This window comes from Chiroxiphia lanceolata, chromosome 6 (genome assembly GCF_009829145.1).
Source record: "Chiroxiphia lanceolata isolate bChiLan1 chromosome 6, bChiLan1.pri, whole genome shotgun sequence".
NCBI classification, from domain to species: Eukaryota; Metazoa; Chordata; class Aves; order Passeriformes; family Pipridae; genus Chiroxiphia; species Chiroxiphia lanceolata.
Window position 1 is genome coordinate 5,153,327 of NC_045642.1, and position 18,607 is coordinate 5,171,933.

Consider the following 18,607-nt stretch of genomic DNA (forward strand, 5'->3'; position numbering starts at 1 on the left):
CCATGGGAAAACTGTGTCCAGATGCCCTTTTATGTATATATTTTTTGGTTTTCCTCTCTGCTGTCCCAAAGGCCGCCCAGACTCAGTATCTGGCTCACGTAGGACTGCAGTGGGTGGAAAAGAAATATCTTTATAAAATCAGAGGAACATGGTCTTTGGGGTTTGCAAGCAAGATTCCTGTAGAACAAGAGATTTAAAAAATAAAATGGGTGTTGCTATTGCGGCTGGAGTTTGGTTTCATCCCCTTTTTACAGCGAGTAACACAAACCCCACCGAAACAAACCAAAAATAGCTGTGAGAGGTGAGGGCTGGTGTATGTCTGTGAGGGCTGCTGGGAGCCGGTTGGCCACAGGAGTGCGCGTAGTTCCAGTGTGTGTGCTTCCTCAACTCCGCTGCGGCTTTCCCGTGTGGAAAATTACCTTAAATTATTATACTTTAAAAAAAGAAACAGAGATGTTTGTGTGGGTGTGCGGCGCAGGCGAACGGCGCGGCAGCCCCGGGGTCCTCCCGCGGCCGCGGCGCCCGCGCTCTGCCACACGTGGCTCCCACGTGGTGCGTTGGGAGCGCTGGGAGCGGGACCGGGGTTGGGACCGGATCGGGAGCCGGGGGAGGCTCGGGGAGGCCCGCAGCCATGCAGCGCCGAAAGGTGGACAACCGCATCCGCGTGCTTATCGAGAACGGCGTGGCCGAGCGGCAGCGCAGCCTGTTCGTGGTGGTGGGAGACCGCGGCAAGGACCAGGTAACGCTGCCCCGGAGTTACCGGGAGGGTGGGGCGTGATACCGAACCGGGGGTTTCCTAATCCCCCGGCAAAGGCTTCTCCCTCCTGCAGCGGGGGTTAAACCCGCCACCATCACGCGCGGGGGTTAGAAACGGGTTTTAGAGACCCTGCCCTTAGACATCGGTCTGAGAAAGCTCATGAGCATCCAATAAAACCCAGGACAGGCAAATCGGATCTATTTATTTATTTATTTACCTACTTTAAACTGGGGGAAGGTATATTTGATTTTCTGGCCAGCAGGAGCCAGGACAGGTAAATCGTATTCATTTATTTGTTTGTTTGTTTATTCATTTATTTACTTTAAGCTGGGGGAAAGTATCTTTCATTTTCTGGCCGGCGGGAGCTTTCTTCCCTGTCTCAGCTCTGCCGTGAGACGCGATGGTTTTGGGCTCAAAACGTGCTTTATGTACTCAATGGTTTTGCAGATGAACCCACTTGGTAGCGTTGTATGGAAGAAAGTGATTGCCAAACTCGCTTCATTTCGGAGACTAGGCTTGTGTTTTTCATGGGGGAGAGGGAAGAACAGCACGGCAAAACCTTGATGTTTTAGGATAAGTCAGGTCATAGAATCATAAAATTGTTCAGGCTGGAAAAGACCTCTAAGGTCACTGAGTCCAACCATTCCCTCAGCACTGCCATGCCCACCACCAACCCATGTCTCCAAGTGCCACATCCTCCAGGGGATTTGTAACTTAGTTACAAAAAAACTTGGAAAATAAGGAGTTGATCAGGTGGCAGTACAAGAAAGTTGTCATTAGTTTACTGGTAAGGTGGATGGGTAAGGTCTGTCAGGGCATATCCCAAGTCTGGTTGTGTTCAGTGTTTTCACTGAAATACTAAAATATTCCGTGGAAAATCCATTGTAAAATACAAATACTAGGAATTATATTTAGCCTGGAATAATCTCCTTCTGTCAGAGCAGTTTTTAGCAGTTCTGACAAAGAGAGCTAAGGAAAACTGGGCATAAATCAATGTCATGCAGCCCTGGAGAAGGCACAGACACACAGGACTGTGTGAAAAGGAAGGTCGTTTTCCCAACACATCAGAGGATCCTTGTTTTGCACAGTAGAAAACATAGCTATAAAATAAAATATGGACAGATATTTTGCTCTTTGATTTTGTTCATGAGTGTTTCTGTTTCTGACAGGTGGTGATCCTGCATCACATGCTGTCCAAAGCCACGGTGAAGGCCAGGCCCTCCGTCCTGTGGTGTTACAAAAAGGAGCTGGGCTTCAGCAGGTAAGAGAAACCTCGTGTGTTTTCTTATCCAAAACTCAATTTGGCTTCCATAATGCACTTGGCACCAGTACTTGGTACCTCTGGTTTCTTTCTGTAGCTCTAACTTTAATCTGTTGCCCTGGACCAATCTGTCCCTCACCTTTTTAACCTCAGTAATATTCAGGACTGGGCTCTGACTTCCAGTGAGACTTGAACTTAACCTTTTTCCAAGAAAACTTCTGTGTGATTTGGTCCTCCAGCCACAGGAAGAAGAGGATGAGGCAACTCCAGAAGAAGATTAAGAGTGGCACTTTAAACGTAAAGGATGATGATCCCTTTGAGCTGTTCATAGCAGCCACAAACATTCGCTACTGTTACTACAATGAAACCCACAAGATTCTTGGGAACACCTTTGGAATGTGTGTCCTTCAGGTGAGGACTTGAACTTTGGACTCAAAAAGGACATTGCTCTGGTATTGATTAATTTAAATTTTGCAGGAATAGTATTTGTTGCTTTGTTACTCCAATTTTACAAGTTCTGTGAGGGTGAGGTGGCCTTTGTGGTAGAAATTTTAACAGGACATTTGTTAATGCAAATGTTAAGTGTGAATTAAATAATATTTTTAGGCTTTCTCTGTCTTCCAGTAGGACTGATGAACTCCAGGCAACTTTGAAATGTTATTTATTCCCTAGGATTTTGAAGCCCTGACTCCAAACCTGTTGGCCAGAACTGTTGAAACAGTGGAAGGTGGTGGAATTGTGGTGATTCTCCTGAGAACAATGAACTCCCTGAAGCAGCTGTACACAATGACCATGGCACGTTCTACATGATGTGTCTGTTTTCTTTGCATTGTGATGATGCCAAGTGGTTATTGCTTTTATTATGGGCTCTGATCTCCCTTTATGGTCTTTCAGTCACCTCTAACTGAATGTCTTATGCTCAGGCATTTCTGCCTTGAAATGCTGCTGGGAAGGAAGGAATTGCAAGGAAGAAACACCTGCCATTCACAAATGTAACTGTGTTCTTTAGTTCCACAATAGTTTTGAAAAGTATTTATTCTATCTGCCCATGTATCAGCAACTTAAGTTAAAAAAAACAGGTCTTTTGAGTGTTTTGTGACCTGTTGCTTGGTGAGATCAGCTCCACAACTACTATGTATTTCCAGGTAGGAATTATATTCACACTGAGTATACTTACACCTAGAGCAGGAGCTGTTTCTGTTACTAAGCAGTGGGTGAATTAAAGTGATAGAATGTTGTTTCTTTGCATCCCCAGGGTGTTTGATAAATTCTGGCAGAGCTGACCTTTAAGTCAGGCCAGAATAAATAAAAGTATTGGTAGTAAAAGTACATTTTTAACAAGTATTTGGAAAATGTGGGTGTGTCACAGCAAACAGGAAATCAGGATTCTGTCTGGGGCATGCTGTGGATGGAAAGGGAGGCTGTGATCCACAAGAGTGGAAAAGATGGATTGTACCATGAGTCACAGTCTTGCAGATGTCACTGTCAGTGCTGTTCTTTCTCCAGAGGGATGTCTTCTCTCTGTTTCAGGATGTTCACTCTCGATACAGAACAGAGGCACACCAGGATGTGGTGGGAAGGTTTAATGAGAGGTGAGTTACTGAGAGTGGAAAGGATCTGGGCTATCTGACCCAGAAAAGCACGAGGAACATCATGTATTCCTAATAGGAAAGCATCTTATAGGTTTGCACTGGAACAGGGTTTTTTGGCTGCTTTGGTGAACTTGGAGCTCAGCTCTAAGTACCTGTAATTGTCTTTGTTTAGAAAAGAGTTTGAAACAATTACCAAAAAGTGGAGTTTTTACTGCGCTGCTTTTGCTTTCCTGCTCAGGTTCATCCTGTCTCTGGCCTCCTGCAAGAACTGCCTGGTGATTGATGACCAGCTGAACATCCTGCCTATCTCCAGTCACGTTGCAAACATCACTCCTGTCCCTCCACAGTCCCAGGTCAGTGAGGGATGTCACCCCTTCCCCTTGGGACAAATCAGTCTTGAGCTGGCCCACGATATGTTTAAGATTTAAAGAGGAAGAATTTTTCCTTTTACCCTGATTTATATCAAATATAATGGGCTTGCAGAGAGGAAGTAGAATGTTCTGCAAAAATGACACCTGGTGTGGGTGGAGCACTGGGAGATATATATTCTTTCCCTCTTGTTTTTTTTATTGTCACAGCTTTTTTTTTGTTTGATTGGGTTTTTTTTGGTGCTTTCCCATATTTATTGATTTTCTTGTGTTGCTGTTTTCCATGTGAAGTGAGGCTTAATTGTGATTGCTGTTTCAGAAGTAAATAGAAATTTCAGGCTGATGGACAGTTGGGATGAGACAAATAAAAAGACCTTTTGACAGTTGGAGAGTGTGAAAATACTTCGGAAATAAGTGCATTACAAGCTTAGGATGCAACTGGAAACTGGTAGTTTCAGTTTCTGAATTCTGAATTTCTGAATCTTGGGAAACATTCCCAGAATATAATCCACACGTACTTGCATTGTTGGAAGTGTATCCTTTTATCATTTTCAGGTGTAAAACTATAGTAAAATGGAACCAGTTTTAAACAGAAAACTTTTACCTTTTGAACTGTGTCGTGTGGCACAAGAAATACCAACATGGGCTCTGTCAGAGATGTAAAAACATTTCAATAGGCCAGTAATTTTAAAAAACAAAACAAAACAATTCTCCTTTATCATTAGAACAATACTGACAGAAGCACAAATGCTTATCTGTGGGATGGGTAAAGTAATGCCTTTGGAATTTTGAGTGACAATAAGGAAAATCAGAATTCATTCCCATCTGAAGTTGACTGTGTTTGTGTCCAGGTTTATTGTTTGGCTTTGAAAATCATGATAGTGGTTTGAAAAATGATCTATTGCTGCTGCAATAGTTTTTCCCCCTACATGGCAATATGCATAAGTATAACAAAGATCATACAGTTTTGGTACAGCCTGAAGACTGAAAAGGTAATTAAATGCTTGAGAAATTTTTTGCTTGGTCTCTTCTTCTTAACATCTACTGAAAAATCCTTTCCTTTTCCCCTGCTTGGGGAAGCCAGGATACATCTCTCTGTGTAACCATTCTCCTGAAGATGCCTGAAAATTGAACTGTTAAATATCTGTCTGTCCATATAAATTTTTGTGTTTCTAGGGATTATATTTTTCTTGTGGTAACATTTTCTTTCATATCTCTTTTTCTACCTCACAGAAGACCTCACAAAGGTATAATTGTGCTGAAATGTCCTTTACTCATCCTGTTCTGGTCAATCCTGTGCTTGTAGGAAGACAGACTCCGGCCACAGGACTTGGAGCTGAGGGAGCTGAAGGAGAGTTTGCAGGACACCCAGCCCGTGGGGGTTCTGGTGGATGGCTGTAAAACCCTGGATCAGGTTGGTGTGGGGCTTAAATCCAAAATACTCTGTGCTTGACAGGTCACAGTAATGTGACAGTAATTGCCATTAATGCCAGTAAACCAGTTATGCAGTTTAATTCCAAGTAATGCAATTTAAACACAGCTGATTTCTGTTTGCTCTTATTTTTTATAATCCTCAGGCAAAAGCAGTTCTGAAATTTATTGAAGCCATTTCTGAGAAGACTCTCCGCAGCACTGTGGCTTTAACAGCAGCCAGGGGACGTGGCAAATCTGCAGCTTTGGGCCTGGCTATTGCTGGAGCAGTAGCTTTTGGGTGAGTGATCTCCCTTCAATCTCCTAGGCTTTATCTGCGTCCATTAATTAAAAAAAAAAAGATGACAGCATCTGAATATATTTGTAATCTCCAGTCCTAAATCTCTCAGTTTTATTCCTTTATGTTTTGATTCCTGTGTACACTGTTGTTCAAGATTTTATATTTTATAGTAATAAGAAAATCACAGTCTTTAAAACTCAAAATAATCACACATAAATTGAGATGATTGTCTACAGAAATCTGCTTTATTTTGGTTATTAGGTAAAATCAACCTCTCAGATAAAGAAAACATCCTATTTAGTATCTGTATTTAAAATTTGTTGGGAAAATAGTTAAACTCCTGTTTTATTTTTCTCTGCAGTTACTCCAATATCTTTGTCACGTCTCCAAGCCCTGATAACCTTCACACTCTCTTTGAGTTCATATTTAAAGGCTTTGATGCACTGCAGTATCAGGTGAGGGGAGCAGACTATTTTACAATACTTTCATAGTGTTCCTGTTTAGTAAGTTTTGCATTTCATCTGTGATTGTTTTACTTATATTTGCTACCAGCTTTTTTTGTAACGTTCTGCAAAAAATGAATGATAGGGGAGTTATGTTTCCTTCTCTAAGTGGAGTAAATCAGTTTCTCTGTGAAGCAGTTGATAACATTAGTAAATAATTTCTCAATTCTCAGGCCTCTGAACCTATTATAAGAATTTTTAACTAGAATGTGAAAGAACAGTGTCCTCTTAGTGAGCTTATTTTGATGATGATGGTAAATGATATTTTTCTTAGGTTTTGGCTTTAACAGTGTTTTCTTTCAGGAACATCTGGACTATGAGATTGTTCAGTCTTTAAATCCAGAGTTTAACAAGGCAGTAGTCAGAGTGAATGTGTTCAAGGAGCACAGACAGACCATCCAGGTAACTGATCTCTTGCCTTCCTACTTTTTATTCTTAATTGTTGGGTTTTCCAGCACTGTAATTGCTTTGATTTTAAGCATGTTCATTTTATGTGATTGTGTAACTGTCCTAAAGGATTTTGCTTTAAGGCAAAACCTTTGGATGAGTGACTTTCACAAAATACCTTCTTTCTTTCTGGGAATACCTTGTGGATTACAAAGCTCCCTTGTGGGAGCTTTGCTTTAAAAGCAAAGAAGGGTGAAAGGAACAGTGAAGGAAAAGCATATGTTTTTAGTGTTTAGATTTCCTCTATTTTCATCATCTCTGCAGATAAATTTGTGTGGAAATGTGCTAAATAAATGACCCAGTCTTTACTAGTGTAGCATAAACCCTGTCCTGACTGGATTTTTTTCGTGTCTCAGTCTCTGGCTTGGTGGCTGTGGGGAACAAGGACAGCAAACAGCTTTTCAGGGCTCCAGCTTTACCAACTCTGACGTTTCCCTAATTCCAGGAGAGGGAATGCTGCTGTTGGCAGTGACAGTGTCTTCTCTTTCCTTGCAGTACATACACCCTGCTGACTCCATGAAACTGGGGCAGGCTGAACTGGTGGTGATTGATGAAGCTGCTGCCATTCCTCTACCCCTGGTGAAAAACCTGCTGGGCCCTTACCTGGTTTTCATGGCCTCTACAATCAATGGGTAAGGCTTGAGCAGTAACTGTGTGCCTGGGGAAGCAGTTGTGTCAGTGGATTATTATCTACAGTACTTGTTTTATTACATACTGGTACAATAACGAGTCAGGACTTGCTGCTTCCACTGTGGACTTGCACTTCTGCTCTGCTACAAGGAGCAAATATATAAGCAGGATTCTGCAGTTAGAGAGGGAAGAAGGACATTTTCCTTCCACTTTGGCAAGGCTTATAAAGTGCCAGGGTCCTGCACTCTCGAGAACATCAAAAGGCAGCGATTCTCGCAGATGGTTGGGGCCCTGACAGTCCCCAAAGCAGCACATGGCTCTGGGTGGCAGCCTGGGTCCATGCTGGAGCTTCCCTGTGAATCAGGATTGCTCTTTGGTTCTTTGCTTCAAAATTTTATGTCCTGCTTTCCAGGTATGAGGGCACAGGTCGCTCTCTGTCGCTGAAGCTCATCCAGCAGCTTCGCCAGCAGAGTGCCCAGACCCAGGTGACCATGACAGCGGAGAACAAATCCACAGCCACGGCCAAGCTCACCTCAGGTAGGACAGTTCTGGGCTGTGCCGTGTGGCCCTGTGGGTATCCCATGTATCCATGTGCTTTGCAGCTGGAGGGAAGCAGAAAATACAGGAACTCCCCTCTGTTTTTCCCCTCATGATTTTCAGATGAAAAGCTTTCAAGAGATGAAAGCTACGTGATTAATAATTTTCTAATCTGGGAGCCCTTCAAAGGACACGGATCCTACTGGATTCTTTGCCAGCTGTAACTTCCAACACTACATGTTCTCTGCCATCTCTTTGCAGCTCGTACCTTACACGAGGTCTCGCTCCATGAGTCCATCAGATACGCCCCTGGGGACCCGGTTGAGAAGTGGCTTAATGACCTGCTGTGTTTGGACTGTCTCAACATCACCAGGATCATCTCTGGCTGCCCACTGCCCGAGACGTGTGACCTGTATCCTTATTCAGATGTTGTGCCCTGACCAAAATATATTGCTTTCTGGTGAAGGAGGCTTTTTTAAGCTCATTAATAGTTGATTCTCTGGCTAGTGTGATAATTTTAGCATATCGTCTTTTTATTAAGACCACACTTCTGGAGTTAAGCTCTTACCACTGCCTTATGGCATTGGTGGTGTGTATTTTACCAGGACATTACCCAACTCCAGTTTTACTCCAGAGACAATCCTAAGAAAGGGTTGCATGAAGGTAAGTCCTTATTGGAGTTATAAAAACTTTGGCTTTACAGATGAAGGGTGTGAAAGCTGCAAACACTGCCCAATGTCATTCATTCTTGTAGATAAAAAGCACAGGCCAGCACGTAGCCCCAGTATTGAAAATAAACCATTCCCAAGGAGGTTGTTTCCTTAACCCCTGTGCTTAGATACTACGTAAATAGAGACACACTCTTTTGTTACCACAGAGCATCAGAAGTTTTTCTGCAGAGACTGATGGCCCTCTATGTGGCTTCGCACTACAAGGTAGAGTTTGTGCTGCTTCTATCAAAATTTCAGCTGGGGAATTTTGTGGGGGGAGCAGTGCTTGTTATGCCAACCTAACTGAATTGTTCTTATTGAGATTTCTGAAGAGCTTCTGTTGCTTCTTGCTGTATCCTTTCTCTGAGATCTCTGCTTGGTCTTGGCTGAACATACTGGATTTACTGGAATATTTTTGTCTTGAAAAGTTCTGGAGGCTAAATTTTAGATGAGTCTAGAAGCTTGTCAGTGATGAACCTCTTTTGCAGTTCTCTTTACTGTGTTCTAGGAGCCTCAAGTTAACCAAAAGAGTAGCACCACTGTACTACTGAAAAGAGGAATAATGCATCTCAAGGTTTCAAGACCGTGGGTGACTAGTAAATGTGAGGGGTGAAGTCCATAAGTACTGAAGTACTGAGTATTAAAAATCTGAGGCTTAAAACAAAAATTAAGATTTGGTAATTAAAGAGGCAAGGAGCTGTATAAAAATAGAAAAATCAGTTTCATACATATTAGAGCAAGAGGTTTCACTTGAGAAAAGCAGATGCTGTCTGGTAGTGTGACAGCCGTAAGCTGGCCTGGGATCTTCCCCATCCATCAGCATTGTACTACTTCCAAATTTCTTAATATTCCTAAATTCAGAAAACAGAAGATTGTTTAGAAGTCAGCTGCTAGCATTACACTGGACTTTGAAGCCCGTCTCATGGAATAAGCATTTGGACAACACTAGAGACACATGATGTGATTCTTGGGGTTGTCCTGTGCGGGACCAGGAACTGGACTCAATGATCCTTGCGAGTCCCTTCCAACTCAGGATAGTCAATGATTCTCTGAATATTTTTTCAACTCTCTGATATCTTTACCCACCAGAACTCGCCCAATGACCTCCAGATGCTCTCTGATGCACCTGCCCACCATCTTTTTTGCCTTTTGCCACCCGTTCCACCAACCCAGAATTCATTACCAGAAGTACTTGCTGTTGTTCAGGTGAGAGAGCACCTGAGTATAAACTTGGATTCTGATGTAGTTGAGTGGCTGTAGGAGAAGACATTTTTTCTCTGTTAATTGGTTTTTGCCTTCCCTGGCAGGTGTGCTTGGAGGGAGAGATCTCCCGCCAGTCCATCATGAACAGCCTCTCGAGGGGAAAGAAAGCCGCTGGTGATCTTATTCCCTGGACCATTTCAGAGCAGGTGAGTAATTTGACCGTGTCCTCACCCCAAATATACTTTCAGAACTATTTCTTATTCCCAGAGTACCCATCTGTGTTCTTTAAACTGACTTTTTTGTCTTTGTGTAGTTCCAAGATCCGGATTTTGGGGGCCTCTCTGGGGGGCGCATTGTTCGCATTGCAGTTCACCCGGATTATCAGGGGGTAAAGTACTTTTCTGTCATGTCCTTCTCCATGGAGCTGCTAAACAGCAAAAAACAAAATACATTTTGCAGTGACTGAGTGTTGTCTGCACTGATTGTTAATGGGCTTTAAGGGGAGAACGTTGTTGCTCTGTCTTAAAAACTAGAACCATGTTTTTGCTTACATTGTTGTTTGTTCCTGCTCCACAGATGGGCTATGGCAGCAGAGCTCTGACCTTGCTGCAGATGTACTATGAAGGCAAATTCCCATGTTTGGAAGAAGAAACAATTCAAAAGCCAAAAGAAATTGCAACTGTAAGCAGTGAGGTATGGAACTTAGTACATTTTTTATTTTCTGTCATGCTAAGATGTGTAGTTTTCACTGTAAGTCTCCATAATGATTCCTCTCTGTAAGGAGGAAATTTAATTTTTATACAGAATAAGAGCTTTAATTTGCAGTTTTCTGTGAGGATTGCTGCTAACCTATTTCCACTTTCTTTTTCAGACTGTTGGTTTGTTAGAAGAGGTTGTGACACCTCGCAAAGATTTGCCTCCTTTGCTTCTCAAACTGAGTGAGAGACAAGCTGAGAACCTGGACTATCTCGGGGTGTCGTATGGCCTAACACCGAGATTGCTTAAGTAAGACTTTGTTCTATTTCTTAATTACATCCAATGCAAAAATACAACTATGCAAATCACAAATATAATAATGTATATTATATAGATGCAGATGCTTTAGCCCTTGGATATTCTCTTTACCTCAGTTTCTGAAACTGGAACAGCTCCAAGCCAGCTTCTCCTGTAAGACCTTTCTGTGATGTACAATAGGACTGATCTTAAGTGCATCACTCCAGGTAGTTTTCCTCAAACTCCTTCTGAGGGCAAACCCATTCCCTTCTTAGTTGCCTCTGTGACCCTTCTAAACAGATAATGAGCTTTAACTGCTCAATTTTTCCAGGCTATAGATGTAAGAACAGCCTGTAATAAGTAGGGAGAAATTAAACACTAATTCCTGTGACCTGCTGACTTCAAAGTTAGTTGTTTGTTTCCTGACTAATGTAAATGCTTTTCACCAGCAACTGCAGCTGCTTCTTGCTTTTCTTACCATGGAGAAGCTGAGTTACTGCAGCAGTAAATAATTTATTAATGTTTCTCAAGTTTCAGCTCCATCTTACCACATAGTTTTATATAAAATCCCTTAGGAGTTTGATAGATGTTAAATGCGTCATTAAAGTCTTCCTTTTCATTGATTAGGCTTTGAAATATCAAACATTAAAGAACATCCTTTCTTAAGAAAATTTTTACGTATTCCACATTTTACAACAGTATTATTGGTCCAAACCCCATCTGCCTGTTTTTAAAGGAGGCCCTGGGAGCATGTGAAATACAATAACTGATATCATGTCTGTCTTCGAAAGTTTGTTGATTTTCTTTGGTATTGCAGTCATCATTTTTCACTCTTTTGAGGTAGAACCTCAGTTTGATGGTTGTTACTGCTTTCGGTGTTCATTTTCACTAGTTGGTGGGGTGTTTCAGAGACTCACCAGTTGTCCTTGTACAGTGGATAAATTGCATTTAACCACAAGTATTACTGTACAATCAACAGCTCTATAATTCTCAGAGTGTTTCCTCGTTTCCCAGGTTTTGGAAACGTGCTGGATTTGTGCCAGTTTATTTGAGGCAGACACCGGTAAGTACCACACTGTTTCTGAGTGAAAATCCAGCCCTACTGAAGTCCCTGGGCATCTTTCCATTACCTTCTGTGACGTGATTGGGGCAGGAATGTTTTCTGAGGCTACTTTTAGGGTTTGGTTTATGTTCATTTTTGTTCTTTAGGCCTGTCTAGTTAACTAAAGGAGTAGAGTTTTTAGGATTGTGAATGTGGGACTCTTAAGTAGTTTTCACTTTGAAATTCAGAGCAGAGGTGCAGCTTTTTAATTATTAATTAAAATTAATGCGGGTTATTGGTAAAATAACTGAGATTTACCAAATTCCAGCAGTTCATAGGTTTTTCATTAGATAATGGTGATCAGTAGCAGTTAATATGTTTGTTGTTGTTGCTGATTAAGAAGATATTTGCCTTCCTCAGCTGAACACAGAGTGCAAAAGGTTCATGGGGATGGTGGGAAATACATCATAAAATCATAGAATTGTATCTTATTTATTAGAATGACCTGACTGGGGAGCATTCCTGCATCATGCTGAAGATGCTGAATGAAGAGGACTCTGAACAGGAGCCTTGGCTTACTGCCTTCTGGAAAGGTAACTTTGACCTAACTCCAGAAGAATTCTCTGGGATACTTATCTTAGAGGTCCACAGAGGTAATTTACTGTATCGTCCTGTCCTCTAGATTTTAGGAGGCGGTTCCTTTCCCTGCTTTCCTACCAGTTCAGCACATTCTCTCCCTCGTTGGCACTGAATATTCTGCAGAACAAAAATATCAAACAGCAGCCACAACCACGTGAGTACCCTGGGTCACAGTGTTCCTATGATCCAGAAAAATGCTTCTGTTTCTAATTAAAAGCTAAAACAGCATTTTCTGCCACTGAAAACAGGTAGTGATGGGGTTTTTGCTGGTTTTTTTGTGGGGTGTTTTTTTCCCCCCTTGCATTTTTTGATCTAAGATTTAAGTAACATTAAATTAGAGGGCTCCTGACTGTGACAGCTAAATGCATGACAGAGCACAGATGGAGACTGACACCTGCTAGATCCAGTATGGAACTAAAACAGAAGCCTTGAACAGCAGCAGGCAGAGCAACTTGCTTCTTAGGAAGAGCATTGTCATCAGGAATTTGGCAATTGGAATGTGATGCTCTTTCCAAAAGCAAGCACTCTAACAAAAGGGGCCAGACAAGGTACTTTTAACACCCACTTCTGGCTTAAAAGCAAGTTGCTGCTTTCTCAATATCCTTAACAGAGAAGAGAACTTGGTAACCTGTGTCTTGTGGGTTTTAGTTGTCTCTTTGGTGAGAGAGTTTTGGTTGCTGCTACAAGGGAACCAGCAAAACCAGTGTAAGTAGTTAAAGACTGGGCAAACTGTGTTTCTCAACCTTCACTGTTTTCAGTCTCTAGCATATTTAAGTCGATATACTGCTCTGTTTTGACAGTTGCAATGTTTTTCATATGGATATATGTCTGCCTGAAGACTTGGATTAACCAAGCCAGCCTGGGTACCAGTGTTACTGAATTCTGAATTGTGTTGGGAAGGGAACCTGTGGGGTGGCTTTTGGCCTTTCTCAATAGTAGGAAAAATAAAGTGTTAAACACTGAGATCCTGGGTAGCTCTGAAGAACAGTCTGGGTTGTGTTTTTATTTAACACCTGTGCTGTGTTTTTGCTGTGCCCCTCAGCCATCAGCCGTGATGAGCTGGAGTCGGTTTTCATCCCCTACGACCTGAAGAGGTTGGAGATGTACTCCCGCAACATGGTGGACTATCACCTCATCATGGACATGGTTCCTACCATTGCCAGGATGTTTTTCCTCAACCAGCTGGGGGATATCTCCCTCTCTGCTGCACAGTCGGTGGGTATGGCTGGAACAGAGCCAGGACTTGGGAAAACACAGGGACTGTAGTGCGGAATATGTGTTTGTATTTGCTCTTAAAGCTTCTATAACATGTCATTTCCTTAGGCCCTTTTTCTGGGGATTGGCCTCCAGCATAAATCTCTGGACCGACTGGAAAAGGAGGTGGAACTGCCCAGCAGTCAGTTGATGGGCCTCTTCAACAGGATCATCCGCAAAGTAGTCCAGGTACAGCTTTGACTTGGTTTTATTGGACCACAGTGGAATTCCAGCACTAACAGAAAGGATGGCACTAATGGAAAGCTGAATCAGAGCTGTGCATCTTAAACAAGTCCCCAGTAATTGACTGTACACTTCTTTTTAAGATGGGAAAATCCCAGTAGAAAAAGCAGGTATTAGTGGCCTTGATTTATAAATCCAAACTCCCTTGGCAGGGGGGTTGGAACTAGATGATCCTTAAGGTCCCTTCCAACCCAAACCATTCCTTGATTGTATACAGTGTTTTCGCAAATAACAGTGCTTGTCTTGTGGTTTTGAATGTTGAAATGTTCTGACAAAAGTGCTGAGCATAAAATCCATGTTGCCAGCCTGAGCCGTTTGTTTACCACTGTTCACTGCACCGGTGGCATCTCAACCTTTCTTGGAAAAAAATGTTTTATGCAGAGGTAGACTTGAAGTCCAGTAAAACAACTGGAAAGTTTTGGATGTGGTTTTCTGGTTTTCTTTCTCTCTAAGGTTCAAGATACAGTAGCAAAGCTTCTGCAGCCTGATATTTGTCATTGTAGAGGTGATAAATGATGCTTAATAAACTATGAGTTCTCTACATTTATGTGAATGACATTGAGTGCTGACTGATTGTAGATTGATGCTTTTTATAAAAGCTGTATATAATCCTGCCCTCAGGAAGCAGCCTTGGGCTTTTTATTTCAGTAGGATGGAAAAACAACTGCCTGATTGTATTTGCAAAGTTAGAAGAGTTTCATGGGGACAGACAGCATTTCTTTATTTTAAAGCAATAACTCTAAAGAAACATCAGCAGGTCTTTACATGTGTTGGGTCACTTCATTTTCAGTTGTTCAACACAGTCCAGGAAAAAGCTGTGGAGGAGCAAATGGCAGCAACAAAGGATGTTGTAATGGAGCCAACGCTGAAATCTTTAAATGATGATTTGGTAATTACAAACTTTCTTCTTGATACATATGTAAATACTTCATGGAGTTCCCTAGAGTGTAGAAGCATGGTAATCTAAATTTTCGTGGATGAAAAGAATTCCACATCCTGTCTGTCATTTCCTGGTAGCTGAAACCTGACAGATTTGCATTATGTGCTTGTAAACTCGTGCTTTGTTAAGCTACAATGTGGATTTTTCACAGAAAATTACAATTATATGTAAAGAAATAATGTAAAAGTGCAATTATATAACAGAGAGAAGCTTTTCAGGATCATCTGGTGTTTGTTTATAAAGGAATATATTCCTTTTTCAGTGGGAAAGGCATTTTCCTCCCATTGCTATTGCACTTAGGACTTATTGCATCTGCTGTGCTGTCCTGTTGTAGGAGGAAGCTGCAAAGGAATTCCAAGAAAAACACAAGCAAGAAGTGATGAAGCTGAAGGAAATGGACCTTACACAGTAAGAATTCATCTGTATGAGTCCCTGATATCCAGTTGGATGCCAGGACACTAGTGTGTCTTGCTGGGATTTGTACACAAGGCTGTAGTTGCAAACCATCAATAAAAGACAATCCTACCTGGGTGACATAAAAATATGCTGCTCTGCTGAGGAAAACTTTTGGGGTCTTGTGTGCCCGTGTCACTTAAATGATCAATTATTCATGGCAGTAGCTCTTACTCTGTGTCAGCCTTGATCTTGTATTCTACATATTCTACATATATAAGTTATTTGGTTGTAAAATATGGACTGATAAGCTGCCTGGCTGTGGACTGTTTCTAATTTTACAGTTTCCTGTGCTCCTAGAAATAGTCATTATTTTCCTCAAACCAGGATACCCAGTGCAACTCCAGTGTGCAACTCCAGTGTGCACTGTGTACAACTCCAGTGAAAATAGTACCTGGCTAATTTTAATATTCTCTTCTTTAACAGCAACAACAAAACCAAACTAAAACCAAAAACCCCAAAACAAACAAACCAACACCCCCCCCAACTAAAACCAACTCCCCCCCCCAAACTAAAACCAACCAGAGCTTCTTTTACTCAATGTGTCAGCAGATTTCTCTTTTTCTGGACCAAGAGGAGTTACATGTGCCACTGATTCTCTCCCTTCTCTCTCTCCTCCCACTTCTTATCTTATAAATCCTGTTTACTGACATCCCAGGAGAGTTGTCTGTTTTGGCTTTAGATTGATCTCTATTAGGAGAAAAGGAATAAAAAGATTCTTTGAATCTTCATTTGTCTTGTTTGAAGAAAGGATAAGAATGGAAGCAATTTGAAGTGACTTTGCAAGTCAGTCACACAAGGAAAATAATATAACCAGAATGTTTTAAAAGTTCTAATTCCATTTCTTAGCATTGTTACATACCTATTTGTCATTTTGGACCATGCTCCCTTTTCTCGCTCAGAAATAGATTTCTGTTCTCATCCATGAGAAGAGAGAGACAAAAATCTATTCTAAACACTTTTCAATACAGGTTATAGAAAACTAATAGAAGAGACAGGGCTGTCTGATTTGAAAAGTGCTTTGTCCAGCATTGTTCAGCCATGTATGAACAAAGCCTCCTCTATTCTAAATCTCCTTAAGAGTTTGAGATGGAGAGCACCCACTCCATTTTGCTCCATGATTGCTTTGCCTGGTTAAATCTCTGTATAATTTCCAGGGTACTTGAACACCCAGACAAGGGCCACAGAACATGAGCTCATTTGAATGGCAATTGTTTTAATTTCTCTTTTCAAAACAAAAGCTGTAGGTCTTCAGTTTTTCCCAGATTGATCCAGACAAACTGTACCACGCAGGCATTGCCAGCCTGGCTTGGTGTGTGTTTCCCAGTTCTGATCTGGTTGGTTGGCTTTGTTTGCAGAGCTGTGTGTGCCTGATGACAGAATCACCTTATTTTTTTCACTTTGTGCTAACAATTTGACTTGAATTTTCCTTTACCTTTCCCTCTTAGATACATTATCCGGGGGGATGATGAAGAATGGAACGAGGTGCTGAGCAAAGCAGGACAAAACGCTTCCGTTGTCAGCGTGAAAAGGTTAAGGAAGTTGCAATAACCCCCAGAGATCTCTCTGGTCTTTCCTGCTGCCTTTATTATAACATTTCCCTAAGAGTTAAATGCAGATAAATTGATCTTAGTATCCTTAAAAGATTCCTGGTTTTCCTGGAGAAATTAAAGTGTAAGCACCTGCGAGCTCTAGTACCCAGTGGTTCTGTGTTGCTCTTAATCCTCTCTTCATGTAAATTGTTTGCTGATTCTGACTTTTTTTCTGATGATCTGGTTAAGTCTTGATCCTGATTATACTCAGAACTTGCTCCTTTTTCTCCCTTGGGTGACTCTTTCCACCTGACTGTCCTGTTTGCTTTGGGAACTAACACTGGATGTGAGCCTCTGGAGGTGCCACTGGAGAAAATGCAAATTCAGGAAAGAATAATTCTTTCAAATGTGATCTTAAGCCTGCAAAATATCTGCATTTCTGCAATTCCTTTCTTTTCATCCATCTTTCTTCTGCCTTGCCCAGCATGGAGTCTTTCCTCATTTTTTCCTTGGGGATTTATAGTTGAGACTTGCCTGTCTGCTTATTTCCCCTTCCTGGGGTGCCTGACAGCTCAAGTAATTATGTGATCTCAATTCCACCCTTTCTTGATTGTTTGGGGTTCTTTTTCCCCATGAATGCTGAAAGCTGTGAGTTTCCAGAAGCCTTCCAGGAATGAGGGAGTCTTGCCAGTGCTTGTAAAGATGAGAGCTCTGTCCCCTTTGCTCTAATCAGAATCCAGTGCAGGAACTAAATTGTATGCTTAAAACCATTAATGGTAATTTTTTTTCTGGGCACTCTACATTCCAGATGCCTGACTTGAATTGCCTTTAGGACACACTGCTTGAAAAGCAATGACAAGAGCTAAAAATCAATATCATTTGGGATTCAGTTTGGGTTAGACACTCTGAGGACACTAGAAAATCTTAAGTCAGGCTCTTGGTTGTGATTTTTCTAGCACTGAGTTTAAATGACCCAAGAAATTGGAAGTATTTTCTCCCAACCACATTTCTATATTAGACCCTCATCCCCCTTTTACAAAAAAAAAATTTCCCAGCTGAAATACAGTCCAGTGTACTTTTAACAGCAATTTTGTTTCTGCTTCCCAGTGAGAAGAAAAGAAAATTAGAAACAGCGAGAGGACCCAAGCAACTGAAGAAATTTAAGAAGACTAAAGATCTAAAGCAGAAGAGGAAGAAGTGACTTTAAAGCCAAACAGTGAACTTGAATTAACAAGTGCTGGGTGTGTACTTAAGAAGTACTGTTTTCCCTTAAATCAACAGACTTTCTTTTGGAGGATGAGAGCTGGAGAGAAGAAAAAGCCTCAAGAGACATTTTTAAAGTGTTTTTATTATGGGAAGAACAGTGACACTGCCAGGAGGTACTGTATGAAAATTTTTTTATCAAGTGTGACTGCAGAGTATGAGCAGGCACTGCAGCACACTGGGATGTTATGAAGGTGCTTTAGCAGCTCCAGAGTTCCCATTCCAAGAGGGCAGCTCAATCTGTAAACTTCCTGCATCTTCCTGGTTCTGTGATTATTAAAAAAGAGCTTGGACAACAAAGGATAAGGATTTGTTACCCTTGGTATGTGACTGTGCCATTAGCATTGCAGATATTTGATATTTGCAGCTGCCAGTTCAGTGGTACTCTTGTTCCTTTGGAGCTTGGTTGGGGTTTGATGTATTTTTATTTGGGGCTGGCTGAGCACTGAGCACTGTCTCCCTGCTGTCCCAGAGCTGCTGCTTGGCTTTGGTGGAAAGTTTTGTGTCAGGTTGCCAGGAAACACATCAA

The 18,607-nt window shown here is 41.6% G+C and overlaps 1 protein-coding gene across 1 annotated transcript; it reads left to right on the forward strand.

Moving 5' to 3' along the window:
• The first annotated feature begins 546 nt into the window (after positions 1-546).
• On the forward strand, positions 547-18,400 carry NAT10 (N-acetyltransferase 10). The gene is made up of 28 exons (XM_032692375.1): positions 547-739; positions 1,927-2,018; positions 2,258-2,429; positions 2,691-2,813; positions 3,549-3,610; positions 3,849-3,963; positions 5,285-5,392; positions 5,556-5,689; positions 6,051-6,144; positions 6,496-6,594; positions 7,135-7,271; positions 7,682-7,806; positions 8,068-8,218; positions 8,645-8,741; positions 9,606-9,722; positions 9,824-9,925; positions 10,033-10,107; positions 10,296-10,412; positions 10,591-10,724; positions 11,727-11,775; positions 12,254-12,347; positions 12,437-12,547; positions 13,436-13,608; positions 13,717-13,836; positions 14,681-14,779; positions 15,165-15,238; positions 16,732-16,815; positions 17,923-18,400. The coding sequence occupies exons 1-28, from the start codon at positions 632-634 to the stop codon at positions 18,014-18,016; spliced, it is 3,060 nt and encodes a 1,019-aa protein (XP_032548266.1). The 5' UTR covers positions 547-631; the 3' UTR covers positions 18,017-18,400.
• Positions 18,401-18,607: the final 207 nt, after the last annotated feature.